The sequence below is a fragment of the Bubalus kerabau genome, chromosome 2 (genome assembly GCF_029407905.1).
Source record: "Bubalus kerabau isolate K-KA32 ecotype Philippines breed swamp buffalo chromosome 2, PCC_UOA_SB_1v2, whole genome shotgun sequence".
Classification (NCBI taxonomy): domain Eukaryota; kingdom Metazoa; phylum Chordata; class Mammalia; order Artiodactyla; family Bovidae; genus Bubalus; species Bubalus kerabau.
Genome location: NC_073625.1, coordinates 72,566,879 through 72,585,497, shown reverse-complemented (window position 1 = coordinate 72,585,497; position 18,619 = coordinate 72,566,879). Strand labels below are relative to the sequence as shown.

General features: G+C 36.5%; 1 protein-coding gene across 1 annotated transcript in view; it reads left to right on the top strand.

The window, feature by feature from the left end:
• ROBO1 (roundabout guidance receptor 1) overlaps positions 1-18,619 on the top strand; it is a 1,262,210-nt gene that overhangs the window by 1,134,821 nt on the left and 108,770 nt on the right. The window contains exons 6-8 of the mRNA XM_055567829.1: positions 2,664-2,784; positions 3,283-3,421; positions 5,877-6,004. Of these exons, the coding sequence (XP_055423804.1) occupies positions 2,664-2,784; positions 3,283-3,421; positions 5,877-6,004 (388 nt within the window). The remainder of the gene's footprint in view (positions 1-2,663; positions 2,785-3,282; positions 3,422-5,876; positions 6,005-18,619) is intronic.

Sequence of the window (18,619 nt, the reverse complement as noted above, 5' to 3'; positions counted from 1 at the left end):
AAGATTTAGAATATACAAAGTCACCTTTTACAATCAATATTTTTATATGACTCAACATAAAATGGTGATGGTTAACAGTAGGTTACTGTTTAAAAGCGATATGTTATATTTGAGGGGGGTTACAGCACCAGGTTTTTTTTTTTTTCTATTCTTTTGCTTATTGAAAAGAAGAGGCCACCATGCAGTCCACATTTGTGACCATAGAGAATAGAATTATGGCTTTTGGTTTGATCTGTTTCAATTCAGCCATTGACATAATGCCAAAATCAATTTGAACTTATGGAAATTGAAGACTGTCATTTTCATCCATTATTTTTTGTTTCTGTTTTTGGTACCTTTTTTGTTTCTTCCTTCACTTTTGTCAATTTCTGTCTCTGTCATCTCAAGGAAAAAAAGTTTCTCCCAGGTTTAGTGAGGTTTGTTTGATTTTCCATTTAATTTGTAATGTTCATTTTGGGCTATTTAACCCTTATTGCCTGTGAGTATAGGGTGGAATGTAGGGTTTTATAATGAAAATGTCTTGTTGATGGGATAGAAGTTATGTGGGGGCATTTATACTAATCTGGGGAGTCTTCTCACTGCTTTTTTCAGATAGAATAAGCATTTATGATATTATTTAATTTTAACCCCTCCCTCCTTTTGTCATTTTAATTCAGCATTTATCTTTAGGTCAGAGCCAGGTCTTCAGAACAAGGCTTGTGATCCTCAGCACTATTGACATTCTGGGTGTGTGATAATATTCTTTATGTGATGGACTCCTGTGTATTATAGTATATCATTGAATTGAAAATGCAGCTTATAGAAAAGCATATATCACATGATTTTTCTTTAGTAAAAGTGTGTGTGTGTGATGTATCTTTTATATATCTATATCAGTATCTACTCATCTATACTGAGAGAGAAGGAGGGACAAAAGAAAAATGTTCACGAGGTATTGGCAGTAGTTAACTTTTGGAAGGTTTTTTTTTTCATGTGACATTTATTTGTTAGTCTTATTCTGTTTGAGAATTTAGCTAAGTATATATGAAAATAATAATTCTATCATTAACATATCTTGTAAATGCTATAAACGTTTATAAAAATGCTTCATTAAATAATACACTAATTTTATCTACAAAAGCCATTTACATTCATCAAAAATCTTTCAGGTGACTACTCTGCAGATGTTTTTCTAAGCATAAAGGACAGAATCGTGAGTGATGTAGAGAAAAGTTACAGGAAGGTTCTTAAAATGATACCTGGAGAATCATGATCTTTTTTTAAATAAAAGGGCTCAAAAAAATCAAGTTCTAAAGCCCCCCAAATTAAAATCACTTTGTTAATATTTGATTTTTCCTAATACATAAAGATTTGGTTACAATCTCTAGTTTGGGGTATCTGAATTGAAATGAAGCAATTTAGGCATTTCAAAACAGCATAACTGTTATAAAGTCTGCTGTTATAAAGTAGTAAACTCCTGGTGTAGGATGAAAAACAAAATTCTATTTGAATGGTTCCTTCCTTCCTCCCTTCCTTCCCTCCTTGCTTTCTTTCTTTATTTTTTTTGTTTCCTCCTTTGTTTAATCTGTAGACTGTACAGAATAACTTTGAGATCAAAACCTCCATAAATAAACATTCTAAAAGTTCTCCTGACAAAACTTTTCTAAGGTTCAGAGCTTTATAGATATTCTTGGTTAACTGAACTCCACTCTCCACCAAAAGCGTATTAAATTAAGTAAAGATAGTTCAATTTCCTCATCCCAATCTTAATTCATGATTAGCTTCAGCCTACTTATTGTACTGTGAGTCTGCTTATATTTGTAATTAATTCTTCTTCAAGTAATTAAGTGTTCAAGAGTGTACCCAAATGAATTCCCAGATGATTTATTGGGATCTGTTCTGTCTCTGCCTCCTAAGTCCCTAAGAAACTGTTGGGCAGAAATAAAATCTTATGTTTTTTAGGACATGTCAGTTTCTGCAATGTTTTGGAAATTAAGATATATTCCTTTAAAGCAACTCTGGCAAGTTAAGTACTGAGAAATAGTTTTGTTTCCACATCTTGTAATACTAGAATATGGTTCTTGAAATTACTTATAGCTAATATGTATTTGCATATTAATTATAGTCACATAGTATTAAGAATTTCCCAAACAGTGCAGTCCTACTATATAGCATAGGGAACTGTATTTAATATCCTGTGATAAACCATAATGAAAAAGAATATAAAAAAGAATGTACATATATTTATAGCTGAATCATTTTGCTATACAGCAGAAATTAACACAGTATTATAAATCAAATATACATGAATTAAAAAAATTTTTCCTTTTTCTTTTTTCCACTTATTAACCAAATTGCTCATGCAGTTTTTTGGTTTTCCTTTAATTAAATAATATGAAAGAACCCAGCCCGTCTGGAAACAGAAATTTCTAGTTATACAGAATATAATAATGTTACAAGAAATGTAGGTAAGGAAATATTTTGCCTCTTTTATATGGTACCTTTGGAATAAATTCTGTTTAAAGTTATTACCTATAAATATGGCAAATACTACACATCAGCTTTTTTATTTAATTAGGCTTTCTTTGCATGTTTAGAAAGTTGACTTCACTTACAAAGACCCCATCATATAAAAATTACTAAAGCAATTTTAATGATATTCATGTGAAAATTTTTTTTTTAAGATACGAGGAGGAAAGCTCATGATTACTTACACCCGCAAAAGTGATGCAGGCAAATATGTTTGTGTTGGTACCAACATGGTTGGGGAGCGTGAAAGTGAAGTAGCAGAGCTCACTGTGTTAGGTAAGTACAGTTTTATTTGACTGGCTTAACTGTAAAGTGAATCTCTTATTATTACTTAGTACGTTTATGCAGCAATCTGCCTGCCAGTGCAGGAGATGCGGGTTTGATTCTTGGGTGAGGAAAATCCTCTAGAGAAGGAAATGGCAACCCATTCCAGTATTCTTTCCTGGAGAATGGACAAAGGGCTAGTGTCCTTAGGGTCACAAAGAGTCAGACATGACTGAGCGACTAAACAACAACAAGGGAAAAAGAAATGGCTTCTTCTCGCAGGTAAACCAGTATTTGGGGAATGGAAAAAAGACAGATGAAATTAGTAAAGCAGCCTTAAATAAAGTAGCCGAGACATAGAAAGACAAATAGGAGGAAACACCACACCAAGAGAGGAGAAGTGGGGAACTCTGTGGAATACTTTGTTTAAATTCTAAATCTGCTCTTCCATAACATCCAAAATGGCTTTAAGTTTCTATATTTTTTTGAGATGACTTTTTCTAATTTTAGAGAGACCGTCCTTTGTGAAGAGACCTAGTAACTTGGCAGTCACTGTGGATGACAGTGCGGAATTTAAATGTGAGGCCCGAGGTGACCCCGTGCCCACCGTACGATGGAGGAAAGATGATGGGGAACTGCCCAAGTCCAGGTATGAGTGAGAATTTAATGATGGGATTCATCTACCTGGAATTTCTGTGGTTCTCATCTGACCACTGTTCACATGTAAGCCACTAAAATGGTTTTCTCTGGACTCTTTGATCTCCTTGGGCCAGACACAGTAACAGAGATAATTAGAATCAGAAGGTTGCCATGCTTTCTCGGAGAGTTTCAGATAAAACTGTACGTTCATGACCCCAACATGCCCAGGAACCCTTGTAAGATGTGCTAATCCTTAAACAGTTTTCTCTTTGTCCAGACAGACTACAGTTAATACCAATGTCTTATATGGGAGTAGGTAGGGAAGGGAGGTACAGCATTATAGATACAACTATGAACCAATTAAAAAGCAGACTTCCTTTTCCTTAGCTACAATATCACCAGGGAATGGTAGCAGAGGTCAGAGTTTCTTGGTATCTGTCAAATCCTTAAATTGCCTAGAAGCAGAGATACACTCCCAGCCTTAGGGAATGAGGTAATGAAATGAAACTTTCAGGCACTGTCTTGAGGCTGTCATTTCTCCTGTGGCCGTTCATTCACCAAACATACCTTGAGCCCCTATTAGGTTTGCGGGTTACAGCAATGGTTTCGATAAAGCTTCTGTTGTCAGTGAACTCACCAAAGGAGACATGTATGGATAGATTCAGAGTGACATAGCAAACCTTTTTATTGCATAAAGGTAGACCTGTGGGAGCAGAAAATCAGGAGAGAGTTCTCAAAGGGAAGTGACAGAGAAGCAATGTCTTGAAAAACATATCAACTTGATAAACAGAAAGAGGAGAAGAATATTTAGGAAAAGAGATATCATAAAACAGACACAAATCTAAGAAAGTTTTGTGTAGTGGAAAGTTAGCATGGCAGCACGTGGAGCCTGGGGCAAGAAGTTATGGGAAATCAGGCTGGAGACAGAGAGGCTGAATTCACAAGACTTTGTATGGATTAAAGGATTTTTAATCATATGGCATGTACTTGATGAGCCAAGAGAGACATTACTATGAACCCGATTGCTTGTTAGAGAAAATAAAATTTTTAGCATTAGGGCTATCACATCAGTGGGGGTGAGGCCAGTGGCTGGGTCACCATGGTTGTTATCCAGATAAGAGATGTGAATTGCCTGAATGGGGAGATAAGATGGAAATAGGATAGGGGTCCATTATCAAGACCAAACTGATGAATTGAATGATTTGTTACATATAGGGAACTGGTGAAGGAAGACAGGTAGATTGTGTTAGGAGAGGGAGTTGTTTTATGTGCTAGGGTAAGAAAAGAAAATTTTATATAACATATTAAATAGTAGGTGTCTGTGGGATATGATGTCTAATTACTAGTCAATATAATGAATTTGAACTTACATAAAATAGGAGCTAGAAATATTTGTGTAGCCGATCAATATATAACCTACTGGATAGTTTAACTCAGGGATTTCATGTAGAGTAAAAAGAAGATTAAAGTGAAATTTCAAGGGACATTCAAAATTTAAGAAAAAGGAAAATGAGACAAGGCAAGAGAATTCTAGCATGAGACTGTCTGGGTACAAATACCAACTCTGCCATTAAAATAGCTGAAGAACAAAGCCAATTTACCTTACCTTCCTATGTCTCAGTTTTCTCATCTGCCAAATGGAGATGAGCGTAATACTTTATAAGTTGTTATAAGAATTTTAAAATAGCAAACCTACAGAAGACTTAAAGTCTGACATATAATTTATTTAAATAAATAAGAATTTATTTAATGATCACCTAAATTTTACTCTGAGTACAGGAGCTTAGGGAAAGAACTGAATAAGTGTCAACTTTGCCCAAAAATATTCTGTTAAAAAGTAGCTTAATGGAATATCATATGTTAATGCATATGTATGAAATCTAGAAAGATGATACTGATGAATCTATTTGCAGGGCAGCAATGGAGATACAGACCTAGAGAACAGACTTATGAACGCATAAGTGGGAAGGAGGGAAAGGGTAGGATATATGGAGAGAGTAACATGGAAACATACATTACCATATGTAAAATAGATAGCCAATGGGAATTTGCTATATGACTCAGGGAACTCAAAAGGGGGCTCTGTAACAACCTAGATGGGTGGGATGAGGAGGGACGTGGGAGGGAGGTTGAAGAGGGAGGAGACATAGGTATACCTGTGGTTGATTCATGTTGATGTTTGGCAGAAACCAATACAATATTGTAAAATAATTATCCTTCAACTAAAAATAAATAAGCTTTATTTTTAAAAAGTAGTGTAATATTTTTGCCCCTGTGAATATAAAAAAATGCTCATTTCTATGTGCATGCTTACATAGAGGATTGCCACATTATTTACCTTTTGCTTTAAATTTTCTGAAGAAAATATTGCATGTGAGTTGATGTCTAAATATGCCACAATTGTAACGATGGGATTCTTCAAGTAGAAGCTCACTTAACTGTGCTTGCTTTTGTTATGTCACTAGATATGAAATCAGAGATGATCATACCTTGAAAATTCGGAAGGTGACAGCTGGTGACATGGGGTCATACACTTGTGTTGCAGAAAACATGGTTGGAAAAGCTGAAGCATCAGCCACTCTGACGGTCCAAGGTAAGATCTAGCGAACATTTTTGAGATTGACTTATAATATGAGATACAACATTGATATTTTAGAATATGATAAATTAGTTTGTATAAATTATAGACTTTAAATAGTGCTATGTATATTTTATTTCAAACATATTTAAAGGAAATTTTTGTTTTGCTTATGGGAACCCTTTAAGTGTTTGTTACAGGGGAAGTACAAGAGCTTTTTCGTCTTGGGCAGGTAGAGGAAGAGAATGTGCTTCAATCTCTGGGTCTTCAAACATAGAGCTTTAATTAAATGACAGGTATTGCCAAAAAAATTTGATCTTTAAGTGGAAATAAATCTACTGTTCCTTTAGGTCATGCACTTTCAAGTGTCTGTTCAGAACAAAAAGGTGAAAGGATTGTTTCCTTCTAGAATATAAGATGCATCCACAGAGCAGTCTTTTTCTGTGCACACAGTGCCTGTGACTTAACAGACACTCAATAAATGTTGAATGAATGAATCACGTTTGTACCTCGCTAATTTTGATGAAGATTTATTATTTGGTGTGATGTGAACCATAATGGATGCCATATTCTACAAGTTGTTGAACATCAAACTCATGTCTGTAACTGCTATGTAGAAATGGTTCTGTCAACTCCTTTGAGTCCATAATTTCATATGTTTTTTTCACTCTCATAATATCTTTTTCCTTCTTCCATGATGTCATGCTGACTATTTCTTACTATGTCTTATCTGAGAACTTTCTTTCTTTTTTTTTTTTTTTTTAGGGACATTATTCATTGTGGAATTTGAGAGACAGTGACCTTTAAAGAACTTTGTGTTGATGAAAAAAAATCCATATTTTGACAAGTATATAGAGTGAAAAGGGATTTTGGCCGTAAACCACTTAGCTTGTTTCTGAGTATGACATTAGCAACACTTGCTCTGTCATCATTTCTGAGCACTGTCTCCTCTAAGGCTATTATGAAGAAAAAAGTGCCTTTTGAGGGAGTGCTTCTACTGTGGGCTTTCTACAAAAGAGCCTTGTGGGCTTTTTACACTAGGAAAAAAAAAAAAAAAAGAATAAAGAATATTTCCTTCCTGTCTCTAAAGCCATTATGTCCCACTTTGGGGTTTTCAGCTCAACCTCATAAAAACAAAAGAAAAAAAAGAGAAAAGATCAAGAACAAACATTGAATTTCTAAGGCCTAGACTCCTTCTCTTTAATCTAAGTTAGATTTGAACTCCACATAAGACTAAAACTGTAAGGAAAAAAAAGCCTTTTGCATTTAGAAAAAGCATAAATGTAAGAGATGTCAAGTTCGAGTTCAAAAGCCCTCCAGAGGGAGTGAAAGTAGCCCAGGATGAATACAAGACATGAAAAGGTGTGTCTATCTCCAGGCAATGGTGACAGGGAGTTTGACTGTCTGTTACATTAGTCAGAGAAATGTTTCACTTTATAAAGTCCTTTATCTTGGGAATTTGATGCTTTTATAAATAATGGCTGTTCTTCTGTGTCTATAGTAGACATTGAAATCAAAATAGAGTTTCTTCCTGCAATCTTATACTCAATTCCAAAGTTAATTCAGCCTTAAGTTTTCCATATGGAAATTTGGAAAGTTTTCCATATGGAATTTGTGTTCCCAAGCCTGGATTTCAGTGAAAACTGGAGTAGAAATGATCAAATCCAAAACTACTTAAGGAATTTAGAAGTTCTTATTTCAACTGCATAGGGTTTTTTTTTAATAAATTTATGAAATATCGGTATATTGTTGAGAAGTTATTATCTTATCCAAGTATTAAAATATGTGCATTACAATACAAGCTAGAATAATATGCACAAATGTGAAAGAAAGTAAAATAATCACCAACAGCGAAAGATAACTAAGGAATAGAAACAAAGAAAAGTTTTCAAGGGTGACTTGAAAAGCTGTATATGTATTTTTTTTTCCTTGAGATTAAATGAAGAAAAACACTAGTTACTGCAAAGGAAACTAATGAAAAAATGAATTCATTTGACAGCAGGAAACAGTTATAAGAAGTTTTGTAGCATAGTTGTTTTTGATTTCTGTATTTTATTTGTGGTTCACTTTTTTTTTTTTTTAAACTTTACAAAATCGTATTAGTTTTGCCAAATATCGAAATGAATCCACCACCGGTATACCTGTGTTCCCCATCCTGAACCCTCCTCCCTCCTCCCTCCCCATACCCTCCCTCTGGGTCGTCCCAGTGCACCAGCCCCAAGCATCCAGTATCGTGCATCGAACCTGGACTGGTGTCTTGTTTCATACATGATATTATACATGTTTCAATGCCATTCTCCCAAATCAAGGCACTATTGGAGTCAGTATGAGCTTAAAAATAACCTTTTCCTTTCCTCATTCCAAATGCAATAAATATTTAATTTTTAGAATTGATGTTGGGCAATAGATCCTTGTGCTCCAGGCAGAAGTTTTGGGGGAAAAAAGTTTCTTAAGTAAGGATGAGCATTTGATTTTCCACCCCCAGTACACTTATGATTGGTTCTAACATTTTAAAATTAACCCTGATTGGAGAATTACTTGCTTTTTTGATTTTTTTCTTTGAAATCTCAATTCTGCTCTTTTTAGAGATCTTATCTGTGTATTTCCTTAAATATTCCATCTCAACTTAGTGATTTCTTTGACTTTTCTATTATGCACTCTTCAATGCTTAGCATGGTACTAGGCATCTAGTAGATACATTATATAATGCTTGTTACAATTTGAAATAGGCATTTGGACTCCAACGAGAATTCTACTGGAGTGGTAGAAGTTTCACAGGGATGTCCCAAGGGAAATTCAACATCTTCTGGTGACTTTGATTCTGAGTGCCAACAGTAGGTTCCATTAAATCATATTTGAAGAGCTTGTCATCTATGACGACTGCCTGGTGGTCTGTGTTTGAAAGGAGCAAAGTAAAACCTGGGGCTTGACAGGGTTTCCTAAACTTAGATGAAGTTTGTTATCTGAGCTTATCTGAAATATCTCATCATATATATCTGAGCTTATCTGAAGCTTATTAAATATCTGGGTTATTAGGCATGTCCCTTGGAGAACCTGATTTAATAGATCTTCGTTGGGGCACAGAAACTTGTTTTTATTTTTTGTTTTCATGCAAGCTCATCAGTCCTTGTAATGAGAAGTTATCGGATGAACTTACAGAAAGAATAAAGGGCTTTAAAAATTACTCTAGAGTTCGGGAATTACCAGAGCTGGAAGAAGTACATTACGAAGAATTGTGTAGTGAAGACTATAGACATTGGAGTCAGATAGAATGTTGTTGAATCTTATTTCTGTCGTTTACCTAATGTGTGACCTAGAAAAAGTTATTTACATTTCTTGAGTCTTAGTTGCTCCATGTATAAAAAGTGGACAGTAATACCAACCTTTCAGCATTTTTCAAGTATTCAATTAGATTATACATATAAAAAGCTTAACATGTTGTGTGTTACAAAGTGTTTTATAAGTAAGGAGCATTGTACTATACAAGTGTTATTGTTAGTGATAGCTTCATTGTTTAATTTTAATAATATTAGTTATTTCATAAGAAAAATAGTAATGTTCAGATAATTCTAGACAGTTCTCCCTTTGCAATTGTAAATGAGAAATCTGAAGTAATATAATCATAATAATTTATTATGTAATACATTATTAAAACTTCTCAAATATAAATCATTATATTTTTATTAAAAAAAAACTTTGACTTTTAAACTTAATGTGCTGGATCTTGTTAATGCCATCAAAGGTAGTGCTAGATTTAATGTTGAGATTATGCAAAATAACTAGATAATTTAATGAAAATTATGACCCTTTGGGAATAGAAATGATTTCAAAAATGATTACATTTCATGTGTAATGGGGTGTTACTGTCATGGAAAAATGTTCAGCAACTCAAAGGATCTGTAGTAATTTGACCTATTGAAAAATTATTAATGTCCATTACATGACCAATAAAAAATGATGAAGTAATGCTGTTTGGAATGATAGCAATACAAAAGTGTTTCTATTTAACTCTGAGTTAACCAGAAAATTCAAACTAAACTTGATATTCTGTCATTTTCTGAAATAATCAAAATATTATTATCTATAAATGTAAATCATCAATATTGTTATATTTATGCCTTGTGTTTGTATGCACCATTTTCCCTCCATCCGGTAATAACATTTACACACCTCCTCAAGAATTCTATTTGTAAACCTAAAATACACAAACAAATTGAAGCATCTTTTTAAAGAAATATTGTGTCAATTTTGATTGATTACGTTGTTGTTCAGTCACTGAATCATTATTATATTTGCATTTTAATGTCAACAAGTGTTAAGATTGTTGTCATGGTAGAAATGAATTATCTTCTAAACTAGTGTTGCATATTGCACAATGGCCCCATCTTTTAAGGAAATAGATATATAATGTGGTATATATAACCATTTTATAGGTTGTGACATACCTATAAAATGTAAAGTCCAACTGAAACAGAATAGATGCAGAGAGGCACCCAGCCAAGTTTTTAAACAGTGTGCCATTGAAACTGCTGAAATATATGCCTCTGGTTGGTGTTTTGAGAATGGTTGTGGGTTTGTTTTATATAATTTTACTATCTTAACCTACACCTATTAGGCCTTTATTAGATGTGCGCCAGGTGGGCCTTGAGATTCTTCTTGAAATCACATGATGGTCAACCTGTTTTCCTACTTGTTTTCATTTTTGAATAGATTCATAGTTAATGTAAAAATGGGTACATTTGTTTCTTTGTTGAAAGTAGCCTTTTAGAAAATCATGATGGTTGCCCCTTCAAAACACTTACAGAAAAATAAGGGAAGAAAAACAACTTTATTTAGCACTTCTAGTAATGGCAAAATATTTAAAATTTGGATTTATGATGGCAATCATATCTATAGCTTTTTAAATAATTCCACGATTTGAAGCATGCTCTCTTGAAAGAAAGATAGTCGATAAAACCTTAAGAGTTTTAACTCCAAATTTCTTCCATTTCCAAGTTTGTCCTCCGCCCTAAGATTTTTTTACAGCTCTTTAGTTCGGTGATATTCATGCTTAAACAGGGTAAAGTCGATGGCATTATTCATCTTTCCACTCCCTTTGCTACTTCACAGATAAAGCAGCTCGTATTACTGTCACAATTTCATTGACAAAGTAAATTTGTGACTCTCTATCACCAGAGTGATCGTATTCCCATTGCTGTGCCTGTCACAGGAAACCAAAATGAAAAAGAACTTCCATATACCAGCCATTTCCCAAGCAATCACATGTTATCTCTGCGGACTTGAACCATTAAGAAAATCTAATCCCATTTTGTATGTCTTTCTTACAATAGGCACTAAAAGACATATAGTCCTTCATTTCCCTGTAGCCCTGAGTACTGGGCCAGTCAGACACAGGAAGCTGGACGTTCAGTTCACACCCCACTGCACTCTCCACAGGCCTCTCACAGGGACCAGTTAGTCTTTGAAGCTTAAGAAACAGTTGCTTTTTCTGCCCTTTCAGCAATAGCTCTGTTAAAAGAAAAGGCAGATGCCACACATCTCTAAACCAGGTGATGCTCTGTAACCAGACAAATGGGATTTCTGTGAAACTCCAGCTCTTTTCCTATAAGTGCTTGTCCATTTTTCTTCCCTTGATGTGAAATTGCTCCATTCTGTCCATTTCATCACCTGTTTTATTATTTTATTATTTTTTTTTTAGTTCTAAAATATGGTATCATGAATGATGTTGCTATCTCTTTAAATATATTCTTGGCATACAATAGGAAAGTTCACATGAATCATCACAAGGATGTGCATTCTATTCTGTCCTGAAGAAATATTATTTTGTCTGATGTTTCCCATAAGTATTCTGCCTTCCATGCAATGAAGGAACAGAGCGCTTCTTCGTTAGAATTGATTATCCACTGACAGCCTCTGGAACACTGAGCCTTGAAGCCTAAGATTGACTGGGACCAGAGAGACACAATGGCAAAAAAAAAAAAAGACCAGTGCAGTCTTTTTGCTGACTTTATTGCTACTGATGGAATGTTTCCTAGAGCTCCTCTTTTTGCTGCTGGTGAACTCTGTGCCTCAAAACAAAAACAGAAAACCTTTGCTGAAATATCTTGGGCACTACAGTCTATGACTGACTCCTATTTAACACCCCAATGAATTGGGAATTTAACCATAGTTATGATTTTCAGTAAAACAAGAAGGAACTATCAGGTTTGTCTAAGCTTTTAAGATTCTCCTTACCCAGTGTGGGAGTATTAATTCAGAGGAAATAGTAGTTATGCAGTGAACACAGGTGCAGATGAGCCATAAGAAGCTGAATTTTTCCATATTCTTCATTTCAGCTGGTGGTAATGCAACATGCAGATACACAGTAGTAGGCAGCTTAGGTGTTGGTGGGGTCATGCTTTACTCTTCCATATCTCAAATGTCAGTCACCTTAAAATCTTATTTATTTTGCTTTTTAAATATCTCTCAACACCTTTTGTATCTTCTTATCACTGCTTTATTATCTCTTGCCCAGTGAAACTATTAACATCTAACCAGTTTCTGTGCCTCCATCTTGTCTCATAGAATCCATCTTCCACACAACAGGTATGTTGACGTGAAACACAGATTGAGTTATATTAGTTCCATCCATAAAACATAGTCATGCTTCCCATCTCTAATGATAGGATTCAAAATACTTCAATCCTGCTCCCCCTAGCTACTTAGTCCTCTCTGGTTCCTGCCTTCAGGGTAGTAGTAGTATATTGTTTACATTTTTTTTCATGTAAATGTCACCATGTCCATTATGTCTGGGCTTTTCTTTTCCTAAGTCTTGGTCTAAAATGCCCTGCCCCCATTGACCTATCTTCTACATCTTCTATCTGTAATTACTTCCGTAATTCTTCTGTAACTACTCCTGTCCTTGAAGGCAGCTTAGATAGGCATGTTCCAGAAAGCTCTGTAGACAATCCTCACCCCAGTATCAGGCTAGGGATATGTGACCATGGATGCATTGGATTCTGTTGCCACCCTTATTGCATTTCAATATCTGCTCAGTTGACTGTGAGTTCCTTGCAGGTTCAGTTCAGTTCAGTTCAGTCGCTCGGTCGTGTCCGACTCTGCAACCCCAAGAATCGCAGCACTCCAGGCCTCCCTGTCCATCACCAGCTCCTGGAGTTCACTCAAACTCACGTCCATCAAGTCAGTGATGCCATCGAACCATCTCATCCTCTGTCGTCCCCTTCTCCTCCCACCCCCAATCCCTCCCAGCATCAGAGTCTTTTCCAATGAGTCAGCTCTTCACATGAGGTGGCCAAAGTACTGGAGTTTCAGCTTTAGCATCAGTCCTTGTAAAGAAATCCCAGGGCTGATCTCCTTCAGAATGGACTGGTTGGATCTCCTTGTAGTCCAAGGGACTCTCAAGAGTCTTCTCCAACACCACAGTTCAAAAGCATCAATTCTTCAGCTCTCAGCCTTCTTCACAGTCCAACTCTCATATCCATACATGACCACTGGAAAAACCATAGCCTTGACTAGATGGACCTTTGTTGGCAAAGTAATGTCTCTGCTTTTTAATATGCTATCTAGGTTGGTCATAACTTTTCTTCCAAGGAGTAAGCATCTTTTAATTTCATGGCTGCAGTCACCATCTGCAGTGATTTTCGAGCCCAAAAAAGTCAAGTCTGACACTGTTTCCACCGTTTCCCCATCCATTTCCCATGAAGTGATGGGACCAGATACCATGATCTTTGTTTTCTGAATGTTGAGCTTTAAGACAACTTTTTCACTCTCCTTTCACTTTCATCAAGAGGCTTTTTAGTTCCTTTTCACTTTCTGCCATAAAGGTGGTGTCATCTGCATATCTGAGGTTATTGATATTTCTCCCAGCAATCTTGATTCCAGCTTGTGCTTCTTCCAACCCAGTGTTTCTCATGATGTACTCTGCATATAAGTTAAATAAGCAGGGTGACAATATGCAGCCTTGACATACTCCTTTTCCTGTTTGGAACCAGGCTGTTGTTCCATGTCCAGTTCTAATTGTTGCTTCCTGAACTGCATACAGGTTTCTCAAGAGGCAGGTCAGGTGGTCTGTTATTCCCATCTCTTTCAGAATTTTCCACAATTTATTGTGATCCACACAGTCAAAGGCTTTGGCATAGTCAATAAAGCAGAAATAGATGTTTTTTGGGAACTCTCTTGCTTTTTCGATGATCCAGCAGATGTTGGCAATTTGATCTATGGTTCCTCTGCCTTTTCTAAAACCAGCTTGAACATCTGAAAGTTCACGGTTCACGTATTGCTGAAGCCTGGCTTGGATAATTTTGAGCATTACTTTACTAGTGTGTGGGATGAGTGCAATTGTGCGGTAGTTTGAGCATTCTTTGGCATTGCCTTTCTTTGGGATTGGAATGATAACTGACCTTTTCCAGTCCTGTGGCCACTGCTGAGTTTTCCAAATTTGCTGGCAGATTGAGTGCAGCACTTTCACAGCATCATCATTCAGGATTTGAAATAGCTCAACTGGAATTCCATCACCTCCACTAGTTTTGTTCATAGTGATGCTTTCTAAGGTCCACTTGACTTCACATTCCAGTATGTCTGGCTCTAGGTGAGTGATCACACCATCATGATTATCTTGGTCATGAAGATCTTTTTTATGTAGTCTTCTATGTATTCCTGCCACCTCTTCTTAATATCTTCTGCTTAATATCTTCCTTGCAGGTACACTTTGTTTACTTTGCCTTCTTAGTCTCATTGCTTATTGCATTCTTAGGAACATCATTGATGTTCATGTACCATTTTCTGTCTGAGCCAATCAAGGACTGCCCCTCAAATCAGTTAACTTCTTTGAGTCAGTGTTCTCATCTGTTGAAAAGAAAGTGAATGTACGTAGACTGTAAACATCAAACATGATAGAAAGTTTTAAAAAACAATTAAGAAAATAAAAGCAGTCTCATAAAAGTGGTTTATGGTTAAAAGCTTTTGCACAACAAAGGAAACTGTAAGCAAGGTGAAAAGACAGCCTTCAGAATGGGAGAAAATAATAGCAAATGAAGCAACTGACAAAGAACTAATCTCAAAAATATACAAGCAACTCCTGAAGCTCAATTCCAGAAAAATAAACAACCCAATCAAAAAGTGGGCCAAAGAACAAAACAGACATTTCTCCAAAGAAGACATACAGATGGCTAACGAACACATGAAAAGATGCTCAACATCACTCATTATCAGAGAAATGCAAATCAAAACCACTATGAGGTACCATTTCATGCCAGTCAGAATGGCTGCTATCCTAAAATCTACAAGCAATAAATGCTGGAGAGGGTGTGGAGAAAAGGGAACCCTCTTACACTGTTGGTGGGAATGCAAATTAGTACAGCCACTATGGAGAACAGTGTGGAGATTCCTTAAACAACTGGAAATAGAACTGCCTTATGATCCAGCAATCCCACTGCTGAGCATATACACCAAGGAAACCAGAATTGAAAGAGACACGTGTACCCCAATGTTCATCACAGCACTGTTTATAATAGCCAGGACATGGAAGCAACCTAGATGTCCATCAGCAGATGAATGGATAAGAAAGCTGTGGTCCATATACACAATGGAGTATTACTCAGCCATTAAAAAGAATACATTTGAATCAGTTCTAATCAGGTGGATGAAACTGGAGCCTATTATACAGAACGAAGTAAGCCAGAAAGAAAACACCAATACAGTATACTAACGCATATATATGGAATTTAGAAAGATGGTAATGGTAACCCTGTATGTGAGACAGCAAAAGAGGCACAGATGTATAGAACAGTCTTTTGGACTCTGTGGGAGGTGGGGGGGGATGATTAGGGACAATGGCATTGAAACATGTATAATATCATATATGAAAGGAATCGCCAGTACAGGTTCGATGCATAATACAGGATGCTTGGGGCTGGTGCCCTGGGATGACCCTGAAGGATGGTATGGGGAAGGAGGTTGGGAGGGGCATGCAGGATGGGAAACATGTGTACACCCATGGTGGATTCATGTTGATGTATGCCAAAACCAATACAATATTGTAAAGTAATTAGCCTCCAAATAAATAAATAAATTTATATTTAAAAAAAGTGGTTTATGGGTTATGAAGTCCTTATGCAAAAGTGGTGGTTGTTATGATTATTTTTCTCATCTTCTTCCAAAACACCTTAAAACCCATTACAGTCCCAGTAATATTTATTTTGACCATAGAAATTTGAAAGTGTTTTATAGCTGATTGATGCATAGTTTGGTCATTGTTTTGCTTTTATGCAATTATAATTTTCTGTGGTTCTTTAATACTGAGGCCGGTCTGTCAAAATCAGTCCTCAATATTTGTTGGACTGTGTTTTAGGGAGATATTTTTGCTGCTGCTTTAGGAAAATTCTGTGGGGTAGAACTAACAACACACTCTTTTCTGACACACATATGGATTCAAAAGCTGAATATAGAAGAAGTGAAATCTCTGATTCTTAGGTTTCTCGTCTGTAAAATGGGAGTGAGAATATCTTCCTCATAGGACTTTGTGGAAATTAATGAGCTAATATGAAATGGTAGCACACTGTGAAGCACTGAAATGCTCAATAACAGAAGCAAGAAAGATGCTATGAAGAATGTGTAGAAAGAGAAAGAGGTCATTCCAGCGATGTGTCTTCATATGTGTCAGAATCAGGACTACCTGTAGCTTTCGTGCCCTTTAGGTGCCTGTCACTGGCTGTATGAAGAGATGAAGGTCAGAGTCATATGTGCGCCTCCATCACTTTACACAGATATACGATAAACACTTTTAAGTAAACGATGACCATCAAGTCTTCTGTAACTGTGGTTTTAAAAAAAATGTCAATTCTTATTCTAGTTGCTTCAGGAAACAGAAAATAAGTTAGGTACACACAAAAAATTCTACATTTAGATTAAAATGTTTTTTGTTTTTATTAATTGTGTGTATTTGATGTACATTTGAGACCCAGTTTTTTTTAAACAGATCCATAATTAACATGACTCCCTTTGATCTTTAAACATAATTATTTTCCCTCCTAATATGTTCAATGCTGCTAAATTTCCTGCTGAAATAAAGAATACTCAATTCATTCATTGCTTCTTCCATAGTTATAATCCATATATTGGAACAATTGAGTTAATTAGAGTTAAAAATCATTTGATAGATGGTCTCCAGTAATAACTACTATATAATTTAAAACTTTAACAGTCTCAAAAATGGATCAGACGTACACATTTAAAACAAATGCACATTTGTGCATTGAACCTTTTCTAAGATGTGAAATAACAGCTTTGAAGATTACCAAACCGCATGTGAATCTTACACAATATCACATGTTGTATGTCTGGCCTTTTTTTTTTTATGGACCACTATATAATTATTTCAGGATGTAAAATTAAAATTTGAGTAGAAATAAAACAATGTAGTTGATTGTGGATTTTATTGCCAGCAGTGAGGGATAAACTTCTATAAACTTGCATTCAAAAACAAACTCTAGGGGAAAGAAGGCCTTTTGTAAGTTTGTGGTTCCCATAAACAGGCTTCACCATGTTTAGCTTTTTATCAGCATATGAGATCTGATTGAGTTTAAGAGTCATATTGCTTTTTAGAGCTGGTATAATATCTAAAGAGAAAAGAAGTAAGAGAGAAAAAACTGGACCCTTCAGTTCTGAATTCCCTTTCTTTGATGTTGACTTCATTTAAATCATTTGTTGGAACACTTTGCTTAAATTGCTGATTTCGGAAAAGCTGGCAGTATAATAGTGCATTGTTTCCAACCAATAAGGTGGTTATTTGAGTCAGATCCAAAACTAACAGTGTCAGAGGGCCTTTTCTGCAGGTTCAGGTCAGGTTTGCTATAATCCAAGACTGTAGTTAAGGACTGTGAGTTCACTACTTGAAATGGTAAATAAAGTATTTCAGATTAAAAAAAATAACTGTGAGTTCAACATTTTGAGGAAACACATATTATGAGGCCCTCAAAGTTTTACCTGATGAATTTAAGAAGCTTGATATGTATGAGATATGTGTGCCACACTCTGACAAGAGATGGCAGGCTGTTCCTTTGGGAATGATTCTTCATGACATGTGGCAGAGAGGTGCACGGAGATGACAGCCCCAGAGGAGGAGGAAGAGCAGGAGTCGGTGTGGACAGAGTGGCGAGGCTGTGTGCAGACACGCAGTGCCCGCAGCCAGACAAGGCACAGGGCACGCCTGCCCCCACAGGGGTGTGGGGAAGATGCCGGCCAGCGTCCTCCCAGGTCCAAGGCGGAAAGCGGGCAGGAGAGGCAACTGGCACAGCTGCTGGCCTGAGACTGGCTCCTCACACCTCGGCACCCAGTGGGGGCTCTGGCTTCTTCTTCCACTGGGGCCTCCTGCCAGCTGCTGACTCTCTCTGCGTCTCCTGGTTCTGCAGGCCCTGCTGTGCTGACTCCTGGGTCCTGCTGATCCATAGGTTGAGCCGCGACGTCACTACCCCTGAGAGCTGCAAGTTCTCCTTGCGGCTGGAAGCTGGGCCCTCTCGGCTCTGGCCCACCAGCTCTTTCTCGAAGAGGTGGCGCTTGCTGGCGACATCCACAGGAGCCACGAGGAACTCAGTGCGGGACGGGCTTGCACACTTGACAGACTCTGATCTCTGT